General features: G+C 41.5%; 1 protein-coding gene across 6 annotated transcripts in view; it reads left to right on the top strand.

Moving 5' to 3' along the window:
- The first annotated feature begins 1,003 nt into the window (after positions 1-1,003).
- SPAG6 (sperm associated antigen 6) overlaps positions 1,004-16,213 on the top strand; it is a 33,214-nt gene continuing 18,004 nt past the window's right edge. For 4 of the 6 annotated variants that reach the window (XR_004419114.1, XR_004419112.1, XM_033070180.1 and 1 more), the window contains exons 1-4: positions 1,004-1,081; positions 1,165-1,260; positions 10,846-11,012; positions 14,465-14,648. Coding sequence is in view for 4 of the 6 variants with exons in the window: in XM_033070180.1 (XP_032926071.1) it covers positions 1,057-1,081; positions 1,165-1,260; positions 10,846-11,012; positions 14,465-14,648 (472 nt within the window). In the remaining 2 variants the exon portion in view is untranslated. Of the gene's footprint in view, positions 1,082-1,164; positions 1,261-1,745; positions 1,934-10,630; positions 11,013-14,464; positions 14,649-16,213 lie in introns of those variants that run through there. The other 2 variants (XM_033070187.1, XM_033070193.1) reach the window with 2 other exon arrangements.

Below are 16,213 nucleotides of genomic sequence, written 5' to 3'. Positions count from 1 at the left end.
CCCCAGCGCCTCCGCGCTCCGCGGCTGGACGGGGGTTCCGCGGCCCTACGCGGGACAAGTTTATTTCCCGCGAGGCGCAAAAACCCCTGCGTGGGTCGTCGCGGCAGCGCAAGGCAAGAGCGGAGATCCCCGAGGAGAAATCGCGACGGTAGTGAGAAAGGAAAGAAAAAACTAAAACCAAAGGACCCCACTTCCCGAAGAGTAAAGGCGCGGCGGGGGGCGAGCAGCTTCGAGCTGCCCTTATTTTTCTTTTTTAATTTTTATTTTCCCTCCGCACCCAGGGAGTGGAGGGAAGCGGGACGCAGGGAGGTGGACCCCAGAGGACCTGTCGGGAGATGGGCTGGATTTCTCCAGGGCGGCGAGGCTCTCCCTGTCTGCCCGCCGAGCCCTCGGCAAGCTGCGCAGCAGCGGAGCGGGACAAGGGACGCGTCCCACCGGTGCGCACCGGCGGGGCGGCCGCAGCGCCTCTCCCAAATGTCAGCGGGGGCGGGCAGGCCCCGGCCTGGCTGTCCGACATCTCCCTGGCAGCCTCCGCTGAGCGGGACTCGGCGCCGCGGCGGTGGCCGGACACGTCCCTGCGCTGAGCCCGGCACCGTCCCGCGGGCGCTGCCCGTCCCCACCATGCCCGGCGCTCCCGAGAGCAGCAGCTGCCTGCCGGTGGGACGGGAGCGCGCACAGCCGCTGTTCACGTTTTCACGTCCTGCTGATACACCCCTACAGGTGCTGCGCTGAGCTGTGCGTGGGCTACCGACGTGACACAGCGGGGCTCCCCTCTCCGCGGAGCTGCCGGGGACGGGACGGGACGCGCGGGGGCCCGGCGGGCTCCGGCAGGGCATGTGACACAGGTGTGGGACCCGCCGCCAGCTGGGCACTGCCCGCCGGGCCCGTCCCGTCCCGTCCGGTCCCGTCCCCGCGGGCACGGCCCGGGCGCGGCGGGCGGGCGCGATGACGTCACGGGCGAGGCCCCGCCCCGCGGCTCGGCTTCCGCCCGGTTGCCGGGGAGACGCGTCCACAGCGCGGAAATCCCCGCGGGCGCGGAGCCCGCCCGGCGCCGCCATGAGCCAGCGGCAGGTCCTGCAAGGTAGGCTGGGCAGGGGGCCGGGGCCGGGGCAGCGGGGCTGGCGCTCGCCCGCCCGCCCGCTGACCCGGCGCTGCCGCCCGCAGTGTTCGAGCAGTACCAGCGTGCCCGCTCGCAGTTCGCGCAGGCGGTGGCCAACCTCGCCGCCCGCCCGCAGAGCATCGACACTCTCCGAAGTGCAGGTACGCGGGAGCGGCGGGGCCGGGCCGTGCGCGCCCGCGGGGTTTGGCGTGCCCCGGCAGCGGCGCGGGGCCGCCGCGGCCTTTCCCTGTTTGTTTTTTTTAACTTCACTCCTCCCCCGTTGGCCGCTCAGTTTCCGGAGATTTTTTCCCAGCAGGATTTGGCTCCCACTCTGCTTGCCGAGTCCCCCTCGTTGCGATGGGAAAGCAAATTGCGCTGCTCCGCTGCGGGCGGTGCCCCGCGTGCCTGTGCGGGGGTGGATGTCTGGCTGAGACCTCCGGGTTACTTCAGGGAAAATTTCTCAGTATAATCCTTTCTAAAATTTACTTCCTCCCGGTTCCGATACAACTTTATGTAAAGTGCAGAAATTGGAATTCCCGATGAAGACAGCACTAATTTGCCAAGGAAGTTCTACTTTTAAAATAAATACATTTTTAAACTGGCTTTAAAAGTTGTTCCTAAATTCTTCCATGCTTTCTGCCGGCAGATTGGCTCAGTTTAGGAGGGATTTGCTTTCGTTATATTGCTGCCATGGGATGTCGTGAAGCAAATTGAACATTTTTAGAAAGAGGAGCTGCGGGAACACTTCTGCCAGCTGTTGTGCTGCTGGCATCTGGCAGACCCACTCCGCTCGGCCAAAGTTCCTGAGCTTAAAAGAGGAAAAAGAAATGCCTGGTAATTGATTACCTGAATGATGGTTTGAAAAGATCAGTGCTTGGTTTGCCATGTGGTATTCATGAATTGATTATGTTTTGGTGTGTCTAGATTTTGTTTTTAGTACTTGTTTCCCAGATCTAATAAAGCTATCAGTCTTTTCTTAAATACAATGACATCTAACAAGCAAATTAAAAAGAAAACCAATAATGTAAATATTTACAACTTTCTATTATTGTATTTACAACCGTTTATTAAAATTGTTTTATTAAAAAGTCTGCCACTTAAATTCTTGCTAAGGAAACATTTCCTTTCATTATGTGAGTGACATGTTCACACCAGGCCTTTTGTATTACATTGCTGCAGCTCTCAATTTTTTTGTTTTGTTTTCCATCTTTTGGCGAGTTAATGCCACTGCTGTAGTTTATACAAGTGATGTCTGTTTGCCAAAGGGACATCTTGGCTATAGGAATAATTTATGCCTTATTTGTTTGAAGAGGTCCCTCTGTGTCCTTTTACAGTTCTGGTTTTAGCAGCTCCCAGAGAGAGATCCCAGATAGGCAGGCTTCTTTCAGCTCAGCGTTTTAAAAAAGTAGAAATTTTCTGTTTTAAGAAAACAATCAAAGTGCTAGTCTAACTTTAAGTGTATTGTATTTATTTTTAAAATAACTATTTTCATGTAATTGGTTTGGTAACTTTACTTCAAAACTGATTTGTTGCTTGTGCAGAACAAATAATCAGTTCAGAGGCCTGAAACTTTCTTCTGCACATGGCTGGTGTTGGTCTGAAGGTTAAATGTGCAAGGATCAGGCTCTGGGCATCAGTGTGGAAATGTGCATTTGTGTAGATTATCCCACTTGGCTGTTTCTGGTCATGAGCTGCTTTTCCACAAGCTTTAGTTTTTCAGATGCTGGACAAGAGGGGAATGTCTGCAAATAAGGTTGTTATATTTTTTTTGGATGGCCCACAAATATTTTACCATCTTTCCCACTTGTATTTTAAAAAAGACTTTCTAGTTATATAATTGCAATGAGAGTTGTTCATTTTGGCCTTTTCTCCATGTGCTAGACACAAGTTTTAAAACCTCCTCCTAAATTATGTGTGATTAAGTGTTTTGCTTTAAAACCTCCCACCAAACAAAATTGGTCCTTTTAATAAAACAAATATTTTGGGATGCTGCTGTCCATCAGATAACTGGTGTGCCTTTTATGGTCTTAATCTAGTGAGTGCTGGAGCAATGATTTAAGTAATATGCCTGTCTATATGTGTATCTCTGTATAAATCTGTATTTAAAACAGTTTGGGGCTTGTTTCTTTTTCTGGTGAATAAGAATTCTAGCCATCTGTTATGGAGATCTCTTTTAAGAAGATGAGAAAAGTCTTTACCTGCTGTCATTTTACATTAGCTATGGGAGTCAGGGGCACCTTGCAGGGTTCTTTTGTTGAATCTCAAAAGTTGTCAGGGTTTAGTATCTTTCTGGCAAAAGCAGAAGGCAAGATTACAGTGACTTGAATTTGAACAAAATGAAATCCTTAAAATGTACATGTACTCTTGCATTAATGGCCTCAGTTCATATTCCTGGAATAAGAATGAAAGATGAGTGCTCAAGGAATAAAGCATCTGATCCCATTTTAGAAGTCCTTTTGATAAATACTTAACATCTTATAAGGAAAATAAATACTAGTTTTAGACCTTAATCTTTGCAGAGGTGTCTTTGAATACCATGCTAACATCATGAAAGATGGAAGTGTTGAAAAAGTAATTCTTTATTATCCTCTAAGCCCTGCTTCTGTGGTATTAAACCAGGTACAGGCAGTGGTATTGTTGCACAGTTGGAGCTTGCAGCCTGGAGGGGAGCAAGCAGCCAGGATCAGAGGCATGAGTTCCTTATGCTGGCTTGCCTGTTGGCAAACCTTAAAGTACCATTATTGTGGAGACTCCTATATATGACCTGTAAGGAAAACTGGTGGGAAGCTGAAAAGAAGGTCGGAGAGATACAACAGGAAGCCCACCTTTTCTCAGGGCATCTGTCGTCTGAAGCTTCTGTATCTCATCAAGTTCTGGGGCTGCTTTTCCCACTGGGCAAAAATCTCAAAGATGGTGTAACCAGGGAATTGGAATCTGGCCCTGGGCTTTGACACATGTGCATGGCACTGGCTCTGTCCTGGTCAAGAATGGGGTTTAGTGCCTGGGAGCTTAACAGCTTTCTGGTGGCAAGAAAGTGCAAGGAATGATCAGAGAGATTCTTTTGTTGGAACTCATTCCTGTGTGTTTTCCAGCTCTCTGATTTGCTTTGATAAAGTTGTTCCTTATGATGAAATACTACCATGACTAATTATAGGATTTGTCATTGGAATGTTTAATTGGTTGATACTTGGGGAGAAAAGTCTGCTCCAAAACTCCTAAACCTTTTCCATTTAGTAAATATACATGCAAAACAATGACAGACATTTTATCAAATCTTGTTTCTGGAGGGCTGCTGACTAATGGGAGAAGCTACTTTGATAGTAACAGCTTTAAATATAATCTTTTAAAATAAATCTATTCATTTGGCAGCTACTGCTCATGAAGTTTGGTACTGGAATGCATTATTCAGCTCCACACCCCCTCATCCTTCCAAAATTTAAAATCCTAGAAACAGGCTATTTTCAGTTATAATGGCAGATGAACTTGAGCTCTCATTCTTGCACTGAGATTTAGGCAGCTCTGCCTTTTAGAAGAGCTAGATGAAACTCTGAAGTGCTTCTAGTATGTTTATAGCATTTGTAGTCACTGGGTCTAATTCTTTGGCTTTTTCCTTGTGAAGTGCAGCCCTCTGTAAATAAACAACCCCTTTGAAATTGCATTTTGCTTTGTTTTTTTTGGAGGCATTTGCAATTCAGGATTCATACATGTATCAGAATAATTACTTCTGGGCATTTGTTTTTGATTTTTTTTTTTAAATTTATATTTATATTATATTATTTTTATTTATCTTGCATTAGACCATATGATAAGATTGTTGCTTTTAATATGTGAGTTATTTAAGGCTATCATTGTGATTAAGAAACAGTTTAGTCTTGCTACTTTGACTTTAAAGATCAGCTCTTTAAGCCCTTCCTTGGGGCTAATCACATTCTTAAGTGTGATGGCTGCAGAAGTCATGGGGAAGGCTGAGCATGGAACATGGAGAAACAGATCTCTGCTGGGGCCTGCACACCTGGCTGCCCTTCACACTGCTGCTGGGATGTTTTTGTCATCTCGGACAGATAACTTCAATTGCTGTTTGTCTGCCTTGCTGGCCAACCTGCAGGGTTCCAGGAGAGTTCCAAAATGTCGCTGTAAATGAAGATCCTCTCCCAGTGAATCTCTTCCAACTGTCCTCCCACTCCATCAGCCCACAGCTCTGAGCCCAGGTCTCTCATTATTCCTGGTATCAAACTGCTTCTCAGGCCTTATACTCCAGTCCTGAGCCCTCTCCTCTGCTTTTACCTCTGGGCTTTTTCTCCTGTACCTGTTCTACACAACCCATGTTGGTAAGAGGCTAAAGCCTGGAGGCAGGGCTTATCTGAATCAGACTAGGGTCCACCACCAGCCCTTGTGGCATGGCAGACTTTCCCCTATTTCGTGCTCTGTTTTTTTGTAGCTAAAGGGTGATGTCATCAGTGTTAGTTCTTTCCTGGCTCCAGACCTTTTCCACTGGTGACAGGTTTTAAAGCTGTATTTCTGAATCTCTGGGTTTGTTTTAGGAGCCTTTATTTTTAAGAAAACACTGTTCAAATTGATTTCTCTCCTCCAATTTAATTGAATCTTTTTGCCTGTACTTTTCTCAGATTTTTGTTCTGATGTTTGTATTTTAAATGTACTGTTTTTGAATATGACAATTGGACACTTGGCCCTGTGTAATCAGAGCCCGACCCTTGGGACAGGATTTTAGGGTATAGTTCCATATTTCATATAATATAAAAGAAAGTGATTTGATAGCACTGTGCTTAATAGAAAGCCCGGGAGCATTTGGATCTTGCAAGTGGATATGCATGACAGACTCTAAGTAGCCAGTTTCAGCACTGGAGTTTATGTACTCTCTTTTGTAAAGGATGCACACAGGTTTGGGGTTCTTTTTTTGTAGGTTGTTTTGTTGTTGTTTGTTTGTTTGTTTTGGTTTTGTGTTTTCTAAAAATATTTTAGTTTTTAGTTTTTAGTTAAAAGCTTTACTAAGCTTTAGCAGCAGGGGAAGTGGGAGAGGATTATGCAATGTGGCATAAAAGACAAAAGGTTGTCTTTGCAGTTGTAGTACATCAGGTATGGGGAGTGGCTTTCCCAAAGGCCTGATGACATTGTGGTGAAGATGGCCTGATGAAGGGAAGAAGGAGACTGTTTAAGGAAAGTACAAGAGAGAGGACAGAGAAGGAGAAAATAAATGCAGCTGAAGCTGGAGGATTGACTTTTTCTGTAACTCAACCAAGCTCAACTGTTCCAGGATACCTCCTCTTCTCAGTCTTCTGGCCTGGAGATTTGCAAGTAAGATGTCAAAACCAGAATTTTTAGAAACTTCAGTCACATCTTAACAAGTGGACGTTAAAAAGAAGCAGCTCCTTATGACCACCTTGGTTTAGGTGTGTCTGTGCACAATTGCATGGTGGCCACCAACAGCCCTGTAAGGGGTATTTTCAGAAATTTGTCCTCCTGTAAGAGGATTAGTTCTGCTTCATTAATGCAGAAACAGGGTCTGGCATCTAAAGAGGAGAAACTTTGTGTTCATCCATCCTTCAGGAATCTTCAGTGATCCTGTCAAACTGAATCCGCGTTATGTCCCACACCATCTGGTAGTTGGTGTATGAATTACTTGATCTCTGTACCAAGCTGTATTTATGTTCCCTTTGGTTTCTGAAGGATGCTAGTTGGGCTGTGGATGGAACTGTGGCAGTGAGGAGTCCTTTCTTGTGACGAGTCACACTTGAGGAGCATGTACTTGAGACTTGCATACTCTGCTGTCTCTGGAACAGGCTATGTCAAGATGAGTGAGTGTGAAAATTCTCTCTCACTGCTCTTCTGGAACATTTGTTTTAAGTAGGGATTTAAAACCTACTGCTATGCAGCTCCTGGAAAAGGGTAGTTGAAGATAGGGTGTTGGGGTGAGGCAGAAATAAATTTCCATTTTATTTCCTCGTTAAGTCAGTTGAATTTGACATGAGGAGCTCTGAAAAATCAAGCTGATATGATGAAAGTTTGAGTGCTAATGTTAGCTCTGTGACTGTTCTAAATGTAACAGGTAACATGCAAAAATGAGAAGACATTATTTTGGTCCAAAGCATAAATTAGAAAGACAGCATCTTCAAGACAAGAGTGTGTCCAGAGACAACAGTAGTGTAGAATGGTATTTTCCACATTTTAAAACAGAAATTATTTGTCCTTTAAGGAAGAAAGATAAAGTAGCAATAGTCATCTTCAGATGCAGAAATTGAAAGAATTTCCAGCATAATAATGTTTCTCTGTTTTGTGACTAGTCAAGTTTGACAAGGATTTGATGGGGATGGGAGGAGGGTAGAAGTACTTTGCGTGCATTCCAGGTTGTTTCCCCCAAAAAATCGAAATGGCCAAGCAAAGATTGCTATCTCCAGAACAGTGACTGTTTGTTTCCTACAGAAACTTAGAATGAAAAAAATTGGAACCTGCTGCTGCCCCAAGTGATTTTTTTTTGTTTGCTTGTTTTCCAGATAGGCAACAGCCAACACGTGCTTGCTAAGAGAAAGTGCATCAAGCCTGTATGTAACAGCTCCACTTGAGAAGTGTGTGTTGAGAGTGATTCAGCTTCTAAGTGTGTCATTCTTTGAAACAAATTTGAGTGGGAAACTGAGGATAGAAAGAGGAATCGTTCCTTGCCCAGTGTCAGTCAAGGTTCTATGATGCAAGAGAGAATATTTGGCAGTAATTCTCTGTTACTCAGTTTCTGAGTGCTAGTGGGAACTCTTCCAAAATAAATCTAGTCCAATAGTCTAAATGCCTTATTTTGTAGTTTACTTTCTGTGTGGTTGCTTTTGAATTAGAGTTAATGAATTTCCTACTGCTGTCACAACAGACTTATTTAGAAGAAGACCAAAGAGTTCTAAAGTTTTCAGCCACAAGACACTGCTACTCCATGATCTCTATGGCCCTCTTCACTTGAGTGAATGGTCAAGATAAAAGGAAGTAGTTGGAAGGTTCTTGCCTATTTTCCTGCTCTAAGTAATGTTAAATATATTTGAATTTAATTAAAAATGCTGATAGTAATCCTGGCTTGGACCTCTTTGGAGGAGTAGACTTTGCTGTAAACAGGATAGATGAAAGGAGGAGATCACATAGAGGAGGTCACCAAATACAGCTGGAACAAAGAGCTGGGTTGGGCCCAGTGCAGGAAAGCTGCATCCTGTGTCAGGCACATCTGTCCTTTACAGCACTATGTTCAAAACTCATAGAAGAAAAGGTTGGATTTCTTGACTTTCCTATAGGTGTTTTAGAGGAGGTCGTAGCATCTCTGTGTAGCTGTTTTCATACTCTTAGAATTTTTTTTTTTTAAAGTGCTGTGAATAAAGAAATACTAGGTTTGCTGAGGACACAAAAATTATGACAATGGTGAAAGCTCCTCAAGCAGTTGGTCTTGCAGAGTAATTGGAGGTGATGGAAAGCATCTTGGCACAGAGAAGGAAAGTGGTTTTAAGAGAAGGTAGAAAGTAGAGGTAAAAGCTTTTAATTATGTTCAGTGCACAGGCATAGTCTAGGCCTAAATGTACTTCTCTCAATTCTCAGTTAATTTGATGCTAATATAAGGCTTTTACAGCACCAGGAATAAAATAATTTGTCTTGTTTCTCCAAAACTTGTTCCATTATAATTATTTGCCCACTGTCTCTTCTTACATTCAAACATGACTGTTTGAACGGACTTATAGGACCAGCACAGTTATTATTTCCTAACATGATTTTTTTTCTAACCCTGTTGTAACATTTTGTGTCCTTTCTTCAAATAGTAACTCCCATTTCAGTTTTCATCTCTTTCCTCACTGTAAGTTGTACCAGCTAAAGTAACTTGCAGTAGAACATTCTGTGCTGATGCTTAAATGTCATCACCAAACTTTACATGGTTTATACTGTCATGAAATGAAAGGCATTGGTCATGGGGAGGCATGCTGCTTGGAAGCATTTTCAGATGGAAGGCTTTTTAGGCTCTTCCAAAAGTGAAAGCTGTATTAGCTAATTTTGAAAATACAAAATATATGAATCTTGCATTTGGAACAACTCAAAGCATATATGTATGTAAACCTTGTGGTTTTACATTTTGTCGTGTCTAAGTATGTCATAAAGGTTAGAAATGTGTCACGTGGTCTGGACCTAGCTTCCTGGTAAAGTAATTCTAGTCTGTTTAATTTCACTGGATTTGAAATCGTCAGAATTGAACTGTCTGACATATCCTGGTTTAATGTCCCAGCTACCAGGCTCTTGGCAGTTTTAGGGTCAGGACACTGCATGCTGAAGTGTTTCTTTCCCTCTCCCCCAACTGCTTCTGACAGGCTCTTTTATAAAAAATCAGTAAAATTGCTTCCCCCGCACTTTTTTTTTTTCTTTCTATTTGTTAAATAATCTTGTTTTCACATTATCTCAAGTCAAGGGCTCAAATGTAATATCTATACGGTAAATACAAGTGAACTATTTCTAACTGTTCCTGCTTCACTGAAGTACCTTCAGTGTAGATCATAAGAACAGTGTGAGTTCCCCTTAGAAATTTCAGCAGCTGTTTGACCATGCAACTGATGTTAGAGGGAAGGACAAGAAAATACCCTCCCCCAGAGGATGTAGATGAGTGGCTAGAAGATAATAAATGATACATGGCATTGGCCCAACTCATGTGTTTGTTTTTATTTCTAATATAAAGTATTTAGTGGTTTTTGATATGAAGGGTAACTTGCTAACAACACCATACCTGCTATGGAGATTTCATGAGAAGAAGTTAGTATGATGACCACATTCTGAAGTAGTGATTTCTGCAAGCTGCTGAATGAATTCACATTGATCTTACAGTACTAGAGGATCTATCTTTTGTCATTTGGTAATAGGAGGCCTCTTTCAGCTCCCAGCAGCTTTAACAGAAGGGTGAGCAGGCCCCAGCTATATTACAGATTTGTTTCCATAGGTTCAGTTTACTTTTCTGCTTTTGTTATGTGTCCCCCTGAAACCTGTGTTATTTTGTCTTGTGAACAGGCTGGGAGGCTGTACCTCTCATGACAGTGCAGCTTTTGTGTAGACTATTTAACCTCCTACAAATTTGTTAGTGGATAGCGTGGCCTCCATGGTTAGTTTTCTGTGTCCTCCTTCCCAGCCCCTTCAGAGCCATGTATAGACAATTCAGCTATTTTCTTCTTGCTGGGAGAAATTTGGTTTTGGTGTAAAATAAAGGTGAGAATTTTACTGCTGCTCTACTTCCATTTTTTTTCTTTTTAGGGAAAGAAGTATGTTACAGGTGTAATTTGTTATAGCCTCCATCTCTTTGGACTATTCTCTGAGGTCCTCAGCTTTTCCTGATGAATGAGGGACATGCCAATGTCTTCTCACCAGGATCTCCAGATGGAGTTTCCTGTGCACACTGTAATAAATGAATTTTATGTATGTTTGAATATAACTTGAGTTTATTGTGTAAACTTTAAGATATATTTTATAGATATTTGAATACACCTTATTTCTACATGTGATTTTTTTTTTACATTTCAGAATTGTTTTGTACCTATGAAAAGTGAGCACAAACATTGCCATATATCAGCAGTGCTATCTATCCAAGTGCCAACTTCATTTCATCGGAACACCTGGATTTCCTACATGTTCTTATTACCTGGAGGACTAATTTAATAGATTTTTATGAGTAAAGGCAAATGTTTAGAAAAACTTCTGCTTACCAAATTGGTTTTTGTCTTCCCGCTGCAACTCAGGTGTAGTGCGTTTGCTGAGACCTCTTTTGCTGGATGTCATCCCAAGCGTTCGACAGACCGCTGCCTTGGCTCTTGGGAGGCTTGCTGATTATGACATGGAGCTGGCAGAGGCAATCGTGAAGGCAGGCATTCTTCCACAGCTCATATGTTCATTGCCTGAGGAGAATGTAAGGCATGATTGTTCTTTTAAGTAATAAATTTTTTAACTATTATACAGGGAAAGGGAAATCTTTCTGTATCAGCATCTGCTGTTATTCTAATAGGACATTAAATGTATCAAAGTCAGAGCATCATGTGAGTTTGAACCCCTGAGAGATCACTGTGTACTGTATGCCCAAGTCTGACTTCAAATAGGCTTGACTTTAAAATATTGTATTACCATTTAATGGACTATAGGAAATACATTCATTGCACTATAACATTTTTAAAATGTTGAGTGATGCTTTGTAAAAGGTTCCTCTTCAAAAAGGAGACAGTTTGGTAGCTGTGGTGGTAATGGACTACGTTTTGTCCCTCATACCAGACACGTGTAAAATACCTATAAAACCCCTGAACTTCGGTAATGAAATACTTTGTATCTCCAAACAAAGGCCTTTGGAAATCTGTAGTATGAGAAATAACAGACTTCTGACACAGGAAAATATATGGAGAGGTTTTCATCTTCATATTTGTCAAAACCAAACAAAGTACAGTTACAATTGCAATGCAAATAAATCTTTTGGTCTCTTTCACTCCCTTCCTAACATTTTTCTTCAAGCTCTGTGTCTCTTTCAACTTTGATTTTTCAAATGATGCTAACCCAGATTAACAGAAATACTTTCAAATAAAGTTCCTAACAGCTGGAAACTGATAGCCAAAAGGTTAAGTGTACTGATATCACAACCATACTTATGTTGCAACTTTGACCGAGGAAAAGTAAGTTTTCAATGGAAATATAATTTGGAAAACCATATATTTTCTTTTTCAGTCTTTTGAGGAAAACAGATGTAAATGTACTCATTGTATACTTTTTGCACGTATAGAATCATTGCCTATACAATTAAAACTGAAAAAGAAAATGCTAAAGAAAAACTTTCATGGCAAATACTGGTATAGTACGACAAGAAAGTGATGATTTTAATTAGACAAGGTTATAAGCATTTTGGTTATTTTATTTCTCTTTTTAACGGAAGATGCGGAACAAAACTCTACCCACTGTTGGTTTGAATACTACTCCTGCTACAACTTGAAACCCTCACTAAATTAGCTTGAGTACCTAGAGACAGAGTAATTAGGGGAAGCAACATCAGGACCTGTGTGAGGTTATGGAAAGCCTACTATGCCTTGGTGACTGAGGGCAAGTGAAAGAAACTCAGCCAGTTCATGGAGAGTTTAGCAAGCAGACAGTTTCACTTCACACAGGCAAAATAACCTTTTCCATTCCACTCTTTACTGTATCAACATCTGTATTTAAGGATGAGATTCTTTGAGCACACAATGAATACTGTTTCTACTAATCTATGGGGAACAGTCACAGGGTAACATCCCAGATCAATGTTTTATCAATTAAACAGAGCAAAATTCAGTTTTACAGCATGTTCTGACTATGCCTGTGAATATGGTTTGTTTGTGAAGAATGTGTTTTGAATAATAAAAACAAAGAAGTGTTTTTCTTTGCCAAGAGCATAATTACTTAAAAGAAACAACATACCCATTTTTGTACAGACATAGACTTACGTAAACAAATATGGCTCTGTCAAGTTCAGCAAAACTTACATTATCTAGGGATTTGACCATTTGTCTCTACTGTTTCCCTTAATTTCTGTTCCCCCTAAATGAGGTTTAATGCTTTGCTTGTAAATTATGTTTAGTGTAAGGTCTACCTGCTTGTAGACCTTAACTTAGAAACCTGAATTTTTGACATGGGAATTATATCAGTACTGGTAAACTAAGGAAGGTGAGGCCATGTGTTGGAGCTCTGAAAGATGACTGTGCTCAGTAATTAGTAGCATGCTCTCTGATGTGGTTTTAGCCAATGCCAGCCATCAAACTGCTCAACAATGCTTGGACATGGTTTAAGGGATAGCACAAGGCAGGAACAGTTTCCAGTAGCATAGATGAGGCCATTGTACTTTGAGGAAGGAGGAGTTTAGGGGGATGGATGTGTTATGCTGTGTCACCTTCCTTTAGGGCCAGGGAGTGGGCCTGGGTACATTTTATTTCCTGAGGGGCCATTGCAGATACTGTTCTGTTGTCATATCTTAGTGCTTTAGATCAGGCTTTTGAAGGTGTTTGGGTACCTTACAGGATGCACAAAAGCACTCACATGGCTCTTTGTTTTTCTGGACTTGATCCAGAAAGGATGTGGGCTTTGCATTGTTTAAATTTTGGGTACCCTGACAGTAGAACTGCGCTGTAAAGTGCCCAGGCTCCTGTGCAGAGCAGGGGAGAATCAAGCATCTTGGGATGAGATCAAAGCCAGCTGGCATATGGAGAGAGAGCCCTCTAGAGCTTGTCCATAGGGATCATCTGTCAATGGCCAGGCTGGAGGGCATACTCCAGGCACATAGACATAGCTGCTGGTTACTGGTGTCCCCACAAATTTGTCCTTCACGAGGGAGGGGGGAACTGTCTTTTCCACAACATGGTTTTCTCTGGCCAGAGTACTTTAACTGGGCTCTGGATTTGAAAATGTAAGGCAGTAGAAGAAATTTAATCTTCAGCATACATATCCTGATGATGGTTATAAAACTGCAGGAGGAGACTGAAATGTGGCTTTTTGAGGAAAGACTTAACTGTGCTTTTAGAAGAAATCACCACTGCAGTTTGCCTGGGAACCCCATGCTGTGTGCAGTGTCATGTATTACATACGTACTGAAAGCATTATTTGGTCCAGCACTGAAGGAGATGGACAGAATTGAGACAAGAGCTTAGACTTCATGTGCTCATATAACAAAAGGGCCAGGGTGCTTAGTCTGTTCAAATTGAGTTTTTTCTGGATACAGTCAGGAGTAAAATTTCAGGCTGATTGATCAAAATGGAGGGTTATTCAGTATTGGGTGTTGGTGAGATAGGTTTTCAGTATCCTAGCTGGGGGTTTTAGGCAGTATTTAGGCATTGCAGGATTCAGATCCTAAACTCTTTTATTGGATCTAATTCTCTATGTCTCAGTTTCCTATTTGCAAATGTAAGTAGCGTTTTCTCATGGAGATGTTGTGAGGGTATCAATTTTATAAAGTGTAAAACCTTGGAAGTGTTACAGGTGGGTAGAATTATTTTAGGAGCTTGCCCTGCATAACCTGTGTAATCTGGTTAAATATGTTGAGCTATTGTTTTTTCAGCTCTTGTTGTTCACTACTCACTTAAAAGAAAAAGACTTACCTAGACTAGTTTTTTCCCATATCCTTCTAGCTCTCTCATTTTTTCTGTTTGTTTATGCACTTGCTGCAGATTTTATATTGTGAGCTGTCCCAAAGAACTGTAGGTTCATTGTTTGTGTGATGTCTAGAAGTCCTGATTTGGATCTGTATGAGATACTGGTGCTACTAAAAAAGTCTAATTTAGGCATGTCTGTACAATGTTATGCTTTGAACTTCTTAATGTTAGTGAAAGTTTGTTTGTTTTATTCTGATTTGTCTAGCGTTACTACAAGAAAGCAGCTGCATTTGTGCTAAGAGCAATTGCTAAACATTCTCCACAACTAGCTCATGCAGTAGTTCAATGTGAAGCACTGAAAATGCTGGTGATTTGCTTGGAGGATTTTGACCCTGGAGTCAAAGAAGGTGCATCTTGGGCACTTGGGTATATTGCCCGCCACAGTGCAGGTAACAAGTTTCATGTGTGTTGTCCTTTAGCCTAATGTCATGTGATAATAATAAATAAATAATAAATAAATAAATAAATAAATAAAAAATAATAATAAATTGTGTTATTTTGGTGAACAGAACAAGATGTTTTTTCTTCTCTACTGTTACAAAATTTTAAACTTGGGATAAAATCCTAGTGTAACTGTACGATTCCAACAATGCTGTACCTTTTTGTGGGAAACTGGCATACCTGACACCAGCAGTGCCCAGTTATGAGAGGTGCTTTAAGAGGAGATGTGTTGAGCCCATGGCCAGAAAAGGACACTCTGCTTTATTCCTCTTCATGAAGAGATTTCTGAATCTTTATATATTGTGTCGGTGTTACTGCAAAACCAGGTTTCTTTTTCTTGACATTAGTTCTTCTTTTATATACATAGTTGAAAGGAGAAACCTAAGAAGAAGCAAGTTTCATTCCATTTACAGTAGTGTTTGCAGGATAAATAGACCAAATTTATTGCAGTATGTTGTCATTAGCCAGTGGACCACACTACTCTCTGAGAGTCAGGAATAGATCCTAGGAATCCAATATTGGACAGTTCACTGCTGTCTCACAGGCAGTTGTATAACTCACTGGTGGTGTCATGTTCCTATTTAAAAGCTGATCCACGTGGCTGATAGTTCTTTTACCAGCTATTTATATAGTTCAAGTAAAAGTTTAGACTGTGAATGAAAGAACTGAGGGAGGAAACAGCTAGCTGGAAGTGGTGGGAAAAGTGGTTAGTGTTTGTATTGTTCAAAGTTAAATTAATTTTAGGATCATAACATTAAGTCATGGTTTTATATTTGGTTTTGGCTCTAAAATGTGCATAGACTGATTTTTAAAGTGATTTTCTTTGTTTTTTAATCAATACAGAATGTTGGAGTGCAGAAGTCATGGGGAATTCCCCTTTCCCACTTAGAGGGTTAGCTTACTGGGACAGTCTCCAAAGTTGCTAGCACCTTTCTAAGAGACTGCATTTTTTGGGGAACAAATTAATTCTTGGGATACCTCTCTGGTAATGATCTTTTATCGTTTGATCATCAGGGTTGAATTCCACCCTTGGTGGAAAATAATTGTCCTCCCATCAGAAAGTTATTTATTTAAATATCAAAGGCATTAATTTGTATAAATGTGTGTAGTGTGTGTGTATGACTGTGTTACTCTTAACATAAACATTTCTGCAGTTTTGTTATGTCACTAAATCAATATTGACTCACTTCAATTGCCCTTCATGCTGTTCACTCTGACTGTTCACTGCTGACTGAGCTTTAGGGTGATCCAGTTCACTCTGTGACAGCATTGTCTGCAAAGATGGAGGTGATGTGGGGGTATGGAAGACAACAAATTTCTTGTACAAATTTTTATTCCATGGTTATGAATAATTTATTTGCTGATGGTGAATGGGTGCATACTTTATGTCAATTTGCAATGACAATAAGAACAGCATCCTCAGAAATTAGGTTGAAATTGTGAATGTTACCAAGCTGCAAGCAGATAGACAGATCGCTAGATGTAATCAGTAAAAACAATCTGAATGCCAACA

The sequence above is a fragment of the Catharus ustulatus genome, chromosome 1 (genome assembly GCF_009819885.2).
Source record: "Catharus ustulatus isolate bCatUst1 chromosome 1, bCatUst1.pri.v2, whole genome shotgun sequence".
NCBI lineage: Eukaryota > Metazoa > Chordata > Aves > Passeriformes > Turdidae > Catharus > Catharus ustulatus.
Note: the sequence above shows the minus strand (reverse complement) of the source record. Positions and strands in the feature narration are given on the sequence as shown.